Raw genomic sequence first — 14,190 nt, forward strand, 5'->3', positions numbered from 1 at the left:
GGAATAATTAGTGAACTAAAACAGAACTTAAAAAAGATTGTGGACCAAAATTAAACTAGATATAAAATAGCTGGACTAAATCTGTAATTTCCTCCTAAGTAAATATATATGCTCGTCAAAATTCTTGTTTCCTCTGCTATTCATTTATTTAATCATCAATTTGTCACTAATTGTTTGAGTTGGAGAAGGTGGATAACATTCTTCGTTTGAGTTTGAGTTGTTCTTCTTCTGTCTTCTTAGATTGGCCTATTGGAAGGTATATACAATTCTCAACCAATGACTAAGGACTCCAAAAGACACATGTGGCTACTAATAGTACTTTTGGTCACATTATGATTATGGTATCGCTGTGTTTTCTTATTGTGTTTTGTGTTATAGTCGTGACTTGTTGTTTACTCATTTATGGGTTTTGATATATAGCTAAGATGAAGAATCGGCAAGTGGAGGATCTTGTATCTGTGGAAGTCACATGTACAATCGAAAATTTCTCTAAGTTGAATACCAATATGCATTACTCTGAGGTTTTTGTCATCGGTGATTTTAAGTGGTACAACTTTTGAGCCGATAAATCTCCAATTAACTATTTTCATTCTATATATACATGTTGCTGATTTTGGACTTGCCTTGGTTGGTTTCATTTCATCAGGAAGATACTTATATTCCCAAAGGGGAAATATTTACACAAGCACTTGTCGATGTATTTGGATGTTGCTTATGCTTCAACATTGCCATATGGGTGGGCTAGACATGCAAAATTCAGCCTCACCGTGGTTAATCAACTTGACAGCAACAAGTCAATAACAAAGAGTATTTTCTTCACTGCAGTTTACTGTTTTTTATCTCACGTTTATGTTTGTGTATTTTGTTCACTATTGTCATACCAATCTTTTGATATTGATTTTGTAGAAACTCATCGAGTACGCGAGTTCAAACCATTGGGCAAGTGCTTGGGGATTTGCATCATTCATGCCTCTGAGTACTCTTTGTGACTGTAGTGCAGGTTTTCTTGTGAATGATATATGTATTGTTGAAGCCAAGGTTAAAATCCGTAAGCCAGATATTAAGATTGCACCAAGTTCTCCACAAGTTTGCACTACTAGCCCTGTTAACCTTTCTGTAGTCAAGGCTGGTGGTGAGCTCCTGGACTTCAGGGGTTTAGGGCAAATAGAGAAAGCTTTCGTTCCGCTGCTAGAAGAAGTTTGTTCATGGCACCCTTCGTTGGTTGAGTGCCAACGAAAGAGGAGTCGTGTGTTTGCTGAATGGGAGTTCACAGCTTTGGGTCGACTCCTTTATTTTTTGAAGACAACAAAGTTTAAGGATATGACCGAGCATGCTTGTGAGCAGCTTCAACTTTTATTGGAGGAGGTTGAGACCTTTAGATTTGACTTGGCTTGGCTGGAGCCTCATGTTCAATCCGCTTTAGGTATGAAGAAGTTTGTGGAAAGGGTAGAACAAGCGAAAAAACTGAGAGAGAATGTGGAAGCCTTGGAGATTGAAGTAGCAAGAAGAGACTTGGCAAAGACGGAAGATGGCTTAGGCGAGATCGAAATGGATGGTGAGATAGGTTATGGAAGCCGTTGGCCTTATTGTTAAAAACTATTTCATCTCATAGACATGCAATATATATGAAAATTTGGACTACTCTGAATTTGAAATAGGCTTATTCGCGCCAATGCTCCCTGAAAGTAACTTCGATTTTTAATTTACCCCCTGAAACTTCATTCCTCCCACTTTGCCCCCCGAACTTTACAATTTCAATATTCCGTCAACTCCGTCTATGGGTCTGTCAAAAAACGCTTACGTGGAAGGGGCAATTAGGTCTTTTACATTAAAAATAAATAAATAAATACTTTCTAAAAAAAAAGAAAAAAAATAGAAAAACCCCACCCCACCTACTCAGCCGCCGATGGTGGCCCGACGACTCCTTTTTCCTGTGCAGCACCCCAGCCCACATCACCCAGCCACCAACCAACCTCCCCTGCCTCTATCTGTCTCTCTTTCCCTCTCATTTCCCTCTCCTTCCCGCTCTCTCTCTCTCTCTCTCTCTCTCTCTCTCTCTCTCTCTCTCTCTCTCTCTCTCTCTCTCTCTCTCTCTCTCTCTCTCGCTCTATTCCCCTCTCTCTTTCTCTAGCTTTCTCTATCTTCCCCTCTCTCCCTCTCTTTCTCTGTCATCTCTGCCCAGATCCAGACCACGTCAAAACCCAAAGTTGTTGACCTTCGGGTAAGTTGCCGATTACAAAAGTCGTTGGGTGGCCGGCGGCTCGGTTTGCCTCAAAACCCAGATCTGAGAGAAAGAGGGAAAAGGGAGAGGGAGAGAGAATGAGAGGAAGATAGAGAGAAGGAAAGGTGAGGAAGCTGGGGAGGAGCTGCCGACAGTTAGGAAAGATGGGGAGGGTGGTGGGGTGGGTTGTAGGGGTGGGCATCAGTCGGGGTAGGTCGGTTTGGGACCCAAACCACCAGCCGGCTGAGAGGCTCGGTTTGCGGTGGTGCTGGCCCGCCACCGACCCATTTCTTTTCAGTCTGGTCAGCTGGGGGTGTAGTCGGATTGCAGGTTATGTGGGTCGGTGGTGGTTTGGGCTAAGAGAGGATGCAGTTGGGCTGAAGAGTGGAGAAGATGGTGGTTGTGAGGGTGACTGTGAAGCTTGTTGTGATTTGCAGAGAAGAGAATAAGAAGCTGGAAAAGAGGAGAGAAGAAAATAGAATGGGTGGTTAGCTGGGCTGAGGAAGATGATGACTGGTTGGGTGGCGGGCAGGTTAGTTGCCAACGCTCGGGGTGGGGTGGGGTGAGTTGGGTCGGGGTTAAGGTAGGAGAGGGAATGCTGGGGCTATTTTTTTTTTTTTTATTGTTTTCTTTACTTAATTCAAATTTTAATTTTTTTAATTTTTTTTATATATTATAGTTTTATAATAATTTTTTGTCCACATGGCGGGTTGTCAGTTCCGAATATGGGACACGTAAGCGTTTTTTGACAGACCCATAGACGGAGTTGACGGAATATTGAAATTGTAAAGTTCGGGGGGCAAAGTGGGAGGAATGAAGTTTCAGGGGGTAAATTAAAAATTGAAGTTACTTTCAGGGGGCATTGGCGCGAATAAGCCTTTGAAATATATGAAGCATCATAGATGAAACATATTGATTGGCATGCGGACACAAGACAAGCGTGAGGCACAAAATAAAAGAAAATAATATACAAAGAGCTCTCATGTTGATAACAAGTAGTGAAAAAAAAAAGGAAAAAAAAAAAAAGAGAGAGAATGAAATATGTGAGTTAAAAGAAGTTCTAATTGTTTAGTACAAGAAAATGACTTTCAGTTTATTTAAAGAATTTCTAATTGTTGTTCAAAGTAACATCTTAGAAAAGATATGATGAATGAGTTCAATTAACAGAAAAATATCAATAAGGGAAGCAGCTCCAATTTAAGAATTTCATGAGTTCAGTATAATGACCCAAAAATTTCAAAATTAATAAACAGCTACATGTATCACCCAATGTGACTGAAACCCAGATTTCCAGAAAGGAATGCAGGTTGCTCATAAACAAGCACCAACTTTTTGCTGCTAATAATTTGCATAAGTTTTACTGTGAAAGGATTATGAAGTGCAGTACTGCAAATGGGACCAAACTGGAGCAAACCAAGCTCATTAGTAGTAAGAACTAGCGACTATAAGAAACAAAAACCGAAAGGTACAGCCATTAAACAGAATATATTTGAGTTAGCAGAGAGATTACCTCTTTGGAAGTTTATCTGCAGAGGAAAAGTGACTATAAAGGGTTTCTTTTTAACAATATATAATAGAAGATGGAAGAGGGACAGATTGTGAGGAAAGAAGGGTGGCAAGATAGTGAGATGGATTCGGAGTATTTCATATTTTCCAAAATTCATAGTCGTGCAGGATTAAATATATATTGCACATATCTGTCCTACATATCAAACTAGCAAGTCTCACAATTTGATTTTTGCTGCTCATAATTTGCATAAGTTATACGCAAGTAAAGTGCAAAAGTGACCAAATTGGATCAAAACAAACTCATGAGTATTTTTAAACCATGAAACGACAAGAAGACAGACGACAGTGAATTTACTCGAACACCATCCACGTGATGAACAAGGGAGATAGGACTGAACTTGAGCTTTGTGAGGCACAAAGTGGAGGCTCCAGTGCAGTTCATTTGCATTATGGGATTGTTTGCAGTTATCATCAGCATTACTGACCTTGAAAGGGTTGATGGGGATAGTTTGGAAAACCTACTCCAGACAATGAGGTGAGTGTAATAAGAGAAAAATCTATAGAATAGTTAACATGAACCGAAGGTCAAAGTAAGAACTAGCGAGTATAAAATTTAAACACCAAAGGGTAAAGCCATAAAATCAAATCTATAGAATGATAACTTGAACCATATCAAAATGCAACTCAATCAAAAACTAAACCCACAATGATTTCATCATAAATCAAACACCCAGAAGAATAATCACACCCAAATCAAAGAATTCCAAAATATTAAAAAATATATATCAAATAACTAACAGAAATATTTCTCTTTGGGAAACTATCTGTAGAGGAAAAGTGACTATAAAGGGTTTATTTTTAACAAAATAAGATGGAAGCAGATGGAAGAGGGACAGATTGTGATAAAGAGGGGTGGGAAGAGAGAAGATAGTTCGGAGTATTACATATATTTTAAAATTCATAGTCATGCAAGTTTAACATATATTGCACATCTGTCCTACAACTCATAATATTTAAGAGAAAAATCTACAATACGGCTAACACCTCCCAAAACCTAGCTCACTATCCATGTCTATCTCATTAATGTCTTCTTCCACCATTGCCAAGTATCTTTTTGCTACGTCAACATCGACCTCTGCATCAGCTAGTGTAGCCCTCCGCCTCTTAATTTCATTCTCCAAAACATCTAAATCTTCCGAACACCTCTTAATTTCATTCTCCAAAACTTCTACATCTTCTCTCAGCCTTTTCATTCTCCCTACCCTTCGTACAAACTTCTCCATACTAAGAGCAGATTGAACATGAGGATCCAGCCAAGCCAATTCAAATTTGAAGATTTTAAGCTCACTCCAGAAAATTTCAAGCCGTTCACAGGCATCTAGGGTCATATCCTTCACCTTTGTAGTCTTCAAAAGATGCAATAGTCGACCCAAAGCAGTGAACGCACATTCTGTAATCAATCGACTTTGCTTCTGTTGGCACTTTATCAATGAAGGATGCCACGAACAGACTTCTTCTAGCAGTGGAACAAAAGCTTTCTCTATTAGTCCTAAACCCCTAAAATCCATAAGTTCACCCGTTGGGGTGGCGGGGACTTTCCCACCTTTCTTCATTAGAGAAGGATCAGCAGGGCTATCATCAGCAGGCTTAATGCAAACTTGCTCAGAACCTGGTGCATCTTGAAAGGGAGGCACCAATTCAGAACATGGTGCCTCAGGTGCTGCTGAAGAGTCTGGAGCTTGGACAGATTGGACATTTGAAGGCTCCCACCTTTTATTTTGTTTATTTGAGGGAGGCATCAGTTCAGAACATGGTGTCTTAGGTGCTGAAGAGTCTGGATCTTGCACAGAATGCACATTTGAAGGCTCCCGCCTTATATATTGTTTACTTGAGAACTCCATAGTTGCAGAAGCAACAGTTCCTTGGTCTTTGATCTTAACTGGGACATCAACTGTAGCTTCAACAATACATACATCATTCACAAGATAACCTTTACTGCAGTCATAAAGCTCACTAGGAGGCATAAATGATCTATAGCCCAACTCGCTCTTGATTTCTTTGAACTCTTGTCGAGGATTGCCTGTGAACCAAAATATCAAGGAATACAAAAGCAATAGTCAAGAATGCAAAGCGCATCACAAGGTAATAAAGAAAAAATAATAAAGGAGGTCCATTTCGAAGTTGCTATAGAGGAATTTGGCATATATGAACTCAACAATGATCAAGAATTAATGCTAACAACAACAATAATAATAATCCTATAGGCTTAATTGCAGCAATGGCCCATAAACTAAATTTTGTATCCAAATGTCCATAAAATGTCAGTCGTGTTCCAATTTGGTCCAAACCATCAACTTGGTTATATTTTCTATCAAATTTCATCACGTGCAGAGCATTTGGCCAACTTTTCAATGGTATAATTGTCATTACATATCCAATATATTGGTTTAAATAAACAAAAATACACTCTCTTCTCTCTCCTCTTTTCCCTTTCATGGCAGCCATGAAAAAAGAAAAAACCTTCAAATCTAATCACACCCAAGATTGATTAAAGCTACTGTCTCATCTATTCAAGTCCACACACCACACTCTCCCCCCACTAATACTATCAAACTCATCTATTCAAGTCCACCCACGAACCACCAAATTTCCTACTTGCCATGAACGGATGATGTCAGCTCTACCCACTACACCTTTTCGTATAGTGGGTGCAGCAAAATGGATTCAAAGCGAACAAGAATTTGGACACTGAGGGTGGGTAAGCTGAAGTGGTTGCCTCTCCAAACTTGGCCTGAAAATCTAGGATTTTTCTGGAGAGAGAAGAGGTGGGTGGACGATTTTACCCCGAAAAGTAAGCCCACATGTGAGGCACGTGGCCAAAATAGACAGAAAATATAACAAAGCTGAATGTTTGGACCCAACTGGGACTAGACTTAGATTTTGTAGACGATTTTGATACAAAATTTAGCTTAAGAACCAAATAGAGATTCCGTCAAAAGTTTATGTACCATTGCTGCAAATTAAGCAAAATCATATATGTGTGTAATATAGAAACTAATAAGAGCATGAGATCCATTAAATATCATAACCACCAAAGAATATAATAGAGAAACTCTAATCACATTCACATCATTGAGTCATTGGAGCATTCTAAAACATCCACATAAACAGAAGGAGGAATTTGCTTTAAGTTTTGAAAGTTAATACCAAGCCATTCGTAGTCAAATAAGTTACTTATTTACTAACTTTCAGAGTGCAACAGTTTCAGTCCAAAAGAAAAGAGTACAACATTTTTCATTAACAAAAAATCATAAAGTTAGAGCAAGTGAACCTTCAATCAGCAAGTAAAACTCCATGAAGGAAGTATATTATTTAATATCGTTCACTTTTAGTGAGAGAAAATAGAAGAGAACAAAGAAAAGCTGTAATATTTTCTTTTCTTCGGTTACGTAGACAAAAAATGAAGAAAAAATGAAGATAAGAGAGAATAATGTTAGTTGCCTTCAGAATCTGAGAAGTTACCATCCCTTTAAGAGTTTCCTAGAATGATAGCATGAATTAAGGACATAAGTATTAGATACTCTCTAATTAGTATTTTGTCCAGAAAAATAAGAGAAACAAATTTTCATATTTCCTCTCTTTTCTCCCACATCCACAATTCTATAAAGTTGCCTAATTGGAAGTGGGGAGGGCTCATTTCGATGGAGGATTTAGAAAGAGGGATTTGGATTTAAGTTGCGTAATTGGGCTTTTAAATATTAATTTAACTTTCTAAGAAAATGAGAAAAAAATGTTATTTCAAAATACCTCATTTTCTTATATAATCAAATTTATATGTGGAATTTTACACTAGAAATTCAACCCAAGTTCCTCATTCTTAATCATTCTATCCAAATGGACCCCAAATTTGTCACTACAAATAGGCTAGCCTAAGGTCAACAGACCATTGTTTGATCATTATTAAAAAAATAATAATAAAAACTGAAAAAAGTGTAGGATGCAAAGTATAATGACTTCCATTTAATGAGTTAGCCTTGGCATAAATGACAAGCTAACAACAGAGAAAAACACAAACATGAATGCTAAACATAAAAACAGACAGCAAGGAAAATACCCTTTGTAGGCCTTGTTACTGACTTGTTGCTGTCAAGTTGATTGACCACAACCAAGCGGACATGGGCATGTGTAGTCCACCCAGATGGCAATGTTGAAGCATCTGCAACACCCAAATACATCGAGAACTTGTCTACAAGATTTACGTCGTTCCCCTTTGGCCATATGAGCATCCGCCTGAGCAAACCATCCAAGACTATAGCTAGTAAAAAAACTAATAATCAGACCAAAAAAAGTAAAAAAAAAAAAAATTAACATATTTCACAAGGTACAATGTCAGAACTATGGGCTATCCTTGGCCATATTAAATAGGCAGGGGCACCAATATTGTAAGAAATTCATGGGTTTTATTTGGATGTGGGTTGGGGATTAAAACTTGGAACATCTTCCAACAATGTCTAGTTGGTTGAATGAATGAAATAGCTACAGTGTATTTTGTGGGCGATGGACAAAGTCTAGTCTAGTTGGTGTAAATTCATAAAAACTATTCTTTTACCATTATTAGAGCTAGACTCAACTAACATTTTTGGTAGCATGTCCTCTTTGGTATCCAAGCAGAAAAATTGGGTTTCAAAAATCAAAGTGACCAAAGATTTTACACTAAAATGGCACCACCACCACCAGTTCCTCAGAACCCATCACACATAAATATTTAAAGCATGTAAATTATAGGAGGAGATTGGTCGAATGCGTACCATTTAAGACCACCAATGACGAAAACGTTAGAGTAATGCCTGTCGTGCTTCAGTTTGGAGAAGTTGTCGATTCTCCATCTGAATGTCCCAGATACAAATTCCTCCTCCACTTCCTTGTTCTTCATTTTCGGAGAGAGAGAGAGAGAGTGAGAGTGAGATTGTGGACAAAAACAGAGGAAAATCCCAGCACTGAACTCCAACATTTGGGGCAGATATATAAAAAAACTTTTTATTTTATTATTATTTTTTTTTATTTAGTCAAAGACAAAGCGGATTTGCAGTCAAAGCCGCTGTCTTATTCAATCTTAGTTCAAAATGTCTTCTCTTTTAATTGAATAATGAGTAAGTGAAAGTGTTCGACTTATTCTATTATAAATGAGTCTCGAAGTGGATTAGATATGAATTTGTAAAAGAGTGCTGCTATTTGTATATTTTTTTTTTCGCACACTCTCGTTAACTTATTTTGTAAAATTACTTAATTGACACAAAGAAATATTATCTTAAAGAACAACCCACATCATTAAAAAAAAAAAAAATAATAACTCTCCTTACACACCTCAACCTAACACTCCTAAACCACAACTACACATCTCACCTCCAACCACAACCAAAACACACCCCACCCGTGACCCCACCTCCATCCTAAAATTGCTGACACCCACATCCCGTTGTCAACCCACCTTCATCGCCGCCATGCATCCTCTCTCCACCATAGTCATTGGAAGTTTGAGGCATGCCCTAACCTAAAATTTTTGGATTTGAATGTAAATCTAATGTTTTCTTATCTAATTTCAATTGGTTAATCTATCTCAATACCTTTTTCATCTGTTTGCGATGATTTGGAGTGAGATTTTTTATAGTGCAAGAGTGAATTTTCTGGTTATTCATTTTCGGAATCGCAGGTCGTTCAACACTGGTATGTTGACCATTTCGGTTTCGTTCTGTAGTAAGCTGTCGAACCTTTCAGTTTCGTTCGGTAGTAAGCTGTCGAACCTTTCAGTTTCGTTCGGTAGTAAGCTGCCGAACGAAACTGAAATGTTTGGTAGCTTACTACCGAACGAACCGAAATCTAATAATCCAAACCCGAAATTTCAATCTTGAAACCCAGAAAACTTGCACTCCAAATGATCTCAAACAGAAAAAAAAAAAAAAAAAAAAAAAGGTCTTGGGATGGATTAACCAATTTAAATTTGATAAAAAAGCCAAGATTTTCATATGAATCAAAATAATTTAGCTTAAGGCATACCTATGGGTTGACAACAATGGCTATAGTGTTGTAGTAAGGTGGTGAGACCACCAACGGCGGATTGACGGTGGCGAGTTGACGGTGACTTCAACGGCTGAGTTGACGGCAGTGGTGACGGCTCCGATGATGATGTTGGTATACATGGGTGTGTTCTTGGCTAGGATCAGGTGGGGATGAGGTTTGGGGTGGGAGTGTGTATTGTCTAAAAGGATTGAGTGGGTGTGTATTGTTTGAATGGATTAGGTGAGGTGTGTAAGAGAAATTTGGTAAGATTAATGAGATTGGGGGTATTTTGGTAATGAGAGGGGTTTGTTGAAGAGAAATTTTATATTTTAAAAAATGGTAGAAGATGTGTAGGAGAAAAGTGTGTGCAAATAGCAGCTCTCTTTATAAAATAATACAACAGATTTGGGATGTTTTTTTATTTACTTTGTTACTAAAATGCCTATGATAACTTCTTAAAATACTTTAAAAAACTTATGTTCGCCATGTGCTTTTTTTTTTTCTGTCGAAAGATGCCTTGTATTAAAGAGCCCAATGGGCACAATAAATACAAAGCAAAAGCCTAAAGGCCCAAAACAAAATAACTCAATAATAAAAAAGCTCAAACAAATAGGCCCATCAAATAAAAGACTAAACCCTAGGCAAAGGACGTCGCCGACATGGATCGGTCCGCCGTGGGACCCACAAAAACCCCATGATCTCATCACCACGACATCAGGCAGAAACCACAACAATCGAAAGAGCAAGAGAACCACCGAAAGGAAGGAAGATGGAGGTGCGAACACTCATGCAGAAGTGCCTATCTTCCAAAGGTATAGCGACCATCCGTGCAGTGCACATAATTGCTTAGCAACATCAACGATCTAACCATCATCGCCGAAGATCAAAAAGTAGTCTCTAATCTGACGAAGGTGACGGGCCGGGAGTCGAAAACTGGTGTAGGTAACAACTACTCGATGTTTGACAACGAGAACATAGGGAGGAGAGACCTCCAGATCTGAGCATATAGCTTAAGTAAATCACCACAATAAGGTGAAGCAATCACCACAAAGGGGTGAAGCAGTCATCACAAGGGGGTGAAAACAGATCTCCAAAACACATAGAGTAGGAGCCAGGAAAAGATGAGATCTCCAAAAAAAAGGCTGATGAAGGTGAGGTGAGGTGAGGTGCTAAGGTGAGGGAGGCGCAGAAGGGAGAAAGGCGCAGGTAAGGTGCAGAGGTGAGGGAGGTGAGGCTATAGAGGTGAGCGAGATGAGGAGGCGCAGGTGAAAGAGGCTGATGGAGGTGAGGAGATGGAGGTGAAGGAGGCACCAGTAAACCTAGGAGAGAGAAGAGAGAGTCGACTCTCATTTGGACTCTCTTATAATTATGTTCGCCATGTGCTTACAAAGCGGAATATGGCTGCAGACGGAGCTTTGGTTTCTTTTCTTTATGGCCGTACTTATTTTTCTTCACCTTCCTCGGTATTTGGGGCTGTTTTGCTTGAAGATGTTGTGGACAGTGGCGGATCTAGAAATTTTATTTTCGTGGGAGCGAAATAAGAGGAAGGTTTCATATAATTTTTCTTAAGGAAAAAAAACTCTCAAATATTCTCAATTGTTTTTGTTTTAATTTCTTTCAGACATTTTATCAAGTATTTTGCCCCCACACCTAAGGAAAACATTAAAAGAGAAAATTGAAATATTTGAAAAATTTAATGTATTGACCAAATTGTGAGAGGGGGCAACTGTGCACACTGGATCCTTAATGGGTCAGAAGAAACGAGCATATTTCTATAATCAAACATTGGAAAGTCTCATTTATTTTAGCAACTAATAATAAATATATTTTTGGGATGATATAAAACTAAGTTTTGACACTGCATCTAAAATTAATCATGCAAACTAATCGGTCATTTGGAGTGTTTGTAAAATTTAATCAGCATTGGGAGTAGGAGTGGTTTCGGTACGGCAACTGTACCAAAACTTTGATATCGCATGCCGACCGCTAGGGGTCGAAACTCTTGTTTTTGTCACCGATATCGTGCCGATGGTTTGCGGTAACCGCAATTTTTGGTTGTAGTCGGAAAAGGGCGGCATCGGCACGGTACTGGGCTTGCCGAAACCTGAGAGAGACAGCGAGACAGAGAGATGGAGACCGAGAGAGCGAGACAGAGAGAGACAACGAGATGGAGAGAGCGAGACAGAGAGATAAAGATGGAGAGAAAGACTTGAAAGTTAGATAGAGAGAGATTACCAAGAATCAAAATCAACAGAGAGACAAAAAACTTACCCAGAAGCACAGTAAGCAACCAAGGAAGCACCTTTAGCATAAATCATAATTATCAGAGAGACCAAAATCCCCTAAATCAAAACCCCAATAAATTGAAAGTTTGAAACCCAAGAATGGTAGCTAGTAGCTAAGATGGTGGACTGGTGAGACAAAAAGAGGCGACAGTGAGACAAAGAGAGAGAGGCGACGATAGACTGGTGAGACAGAGAGAAAGGGAGAGAGGGAGGCGATGGTGGTGAACTGGTGGGGCGTTTTCGGAGTCTAAGATAGTGGCGGTGGTGGTGGTTGAAGACTTGGAGATGCTGGATTGATGGTGGTGGAGTGGTTGCCTGGTTGGGAAATTGGGATCTCAATTCACACAGAGAGAGGGGGAGAGAGAGAGACTTCGAGAATGACTTAGTGAGAAAGAGGCATAAAGTGAAAAAAAAAAAAAAAAAACAATACTTGTTGTTTTGTTTAAATGTTTTTTTTAATTCATTTATTATTTAACATTAGGAATTTAGGATTAGGGTATTTTGGGGTTTTGTTTGGGGTTTGGACTTTAGGGTTTAGGGCTTAGGGTATTTTGGGGTTTCAAATTTCAAATGGGATTTGGACTTTGTGGTTTGGAGTTTTTTATTTTTATTACATATGTTTTTTATAATTTTTAGTATATAGTTAATAACTTAATAGTTTATATGTTTTTTAATTTATATCATATCTCAAACCTTAGGGTATAGGCTATGGGTCATATACCTAATAGGGCCGTTAGGCTAAATGGCTAATACCATATTAATATATTATACCATATTATAAATTTATGATTGAGGTAATTACATAAATCATAAATGGTCCATAACTCCATAGTCCATATTGAAAGGTGGGGAGGGAGGGTATTTTGGGGTTTAGTTTGGGGTTTGGATTTTGGGGTTTAGGGTATTTTGGGGTTTCAAATTTCAATTGGGGTTTGGAGTTTTTTATTTTTATTACATATGTTTTTTATAATTTATAGTATGTAGTCAACAACTTAATAGTTTACATGTTTTTTAATTTTTATCATCTTCTAAACCTTATGGTATATGATATATGGTATAGGTCATATACCTAATAGGGCTGTAAGGCTAAATGACTAATACCATATACTAATAATAATATATTATACCATATTATACATTTATGATTGAGGTAATTACATAATTAATCAGAAATAGTCCATAACTCCATAGTCCATATTGATATTAATATATTATACCATATTTTACTATATTATATCATATTATACAATATACTAATTAAATTACTAATATTATCATATTATACTATATTATACCATATTATAGTATTATACTATATACTATATGCCAAACTCTAAGTTACCAACTATGAATCTATGAAGTATAAATTTATAGTATTAGACTATTAGGGTATAGAAATTAGTAATTTAGTATGAGATATCATATACATATACTATATAGGGTTTATAATTTAGTATAATATTAGGGTTTAGGATATTTTTAATTAGTTTTTATATAGAAATGTATTATATAAATTAAAAAACATATAAGTTAATAAGTTATAGGGTTTATAAATTTATATATGTTTTATATAAATTATAGAAAATTAGAAATGTATTATATAAAATTAGAAATTATATAGAAAGGTATTTAGTATTTTAGTATTTTTTATTTAGGGTATATCGATATAGTATAGAAATGTATAAAAATGAATTATTTTAATTATATTTTTTCAATATACGGTCGGTATCGGTATACCGTCGGTACCGAGCTCTGTGAATCGGTACTGTTACCGAAATCATCGGTATCGGTATGAAAACCGAGTATCGGTATCGGTAACCGACTAGTTCGGTATTTTTTGGTATCGGAACCGATACGGCATCGGTATTTTTCGATATTTCGGTAATTAAACCCAGCCCTAATTGAGAGTGTTATTTTAGGGTAGCATATATGATTTCAATGAGATTTCTAGATCATTTATATGGTTGTTTGAAAATGTTTTTTGAGGCAATATTGTCTATGAAATCTCCAATAATCTTTTTTATTGATAAAGTTGTTGCCACAACTAAGACTTGTGCGCATATGATGACTAACATGTATTAAAGGCTTTGCTGTGGTATAGGATGCAAATTGCCTTAA

General features: G+C 37.4%; 1 protein-coding gene and 1 pseudogene across 2 annotated transcripts; one reads left to right on the forward strand and one right to left on the reverse strand.

Annotated features, from left to right (window-relative positions):
• Window positions 1–425: 425 nt before the first annotated feature.
• On the forward strand, window positions 426–1,593 carry LOC147291537 (MATH domain and coiled-coil domain-containing protein At3g58370-like; annotated as a pseudogene).
• A 3,047-nt stretch (window positions 1,594–4,640) lies between these two features.
• Window positions 4,641–8,689, reverse strand: LOC147291538 (uncharacterized). 2 transcript variants are annotated; one of them, XM_086237460.1, is made up of 3 exons: window positions 8,539–8,689; window positions 7,845–8,020; window positions 4,641–5,810 (listed from the first exon to the last, which is right to left on the reverse strand). In XM_086237460.1, the coding sequence occupies exons 1-3, from the start codon at window positions 8,661–8,663 to the stop codon at window positions 4,768–4,770; spliced, it is 1,344 nt and encodes a 447-aa protein (XP_086093586.1). In that variant the 5' UTR covers window positions 8,664–8,689; the 3' UTR covers window positions 4,641–4,767. The 2 variants fall into 2 exon arrangements, with proteins under 2 accessions (XP_086093586.1, XP_086093587.1); XM_086237461.1 differs by having other exon boundaries at window positions 7,845–8,045; window positions 8,539–8,642.
• Window positions 8,690–14,190: the final 5,501 nt, after the last annotated feature.

This window comes from Dryas octopetala, chromosome 3 (assembly GCF_963921425.1).
Source record: "Dryas octopetala chromosome 3, drDryOcto1.1, whole genome shotgun sequence".
Lineage (NCBI taxonomy): Eukaryota > Viridiplantae > Streptophyta > Magnoliopsida > Rosales > Rosaceae > Dryas > Dryas octopetala.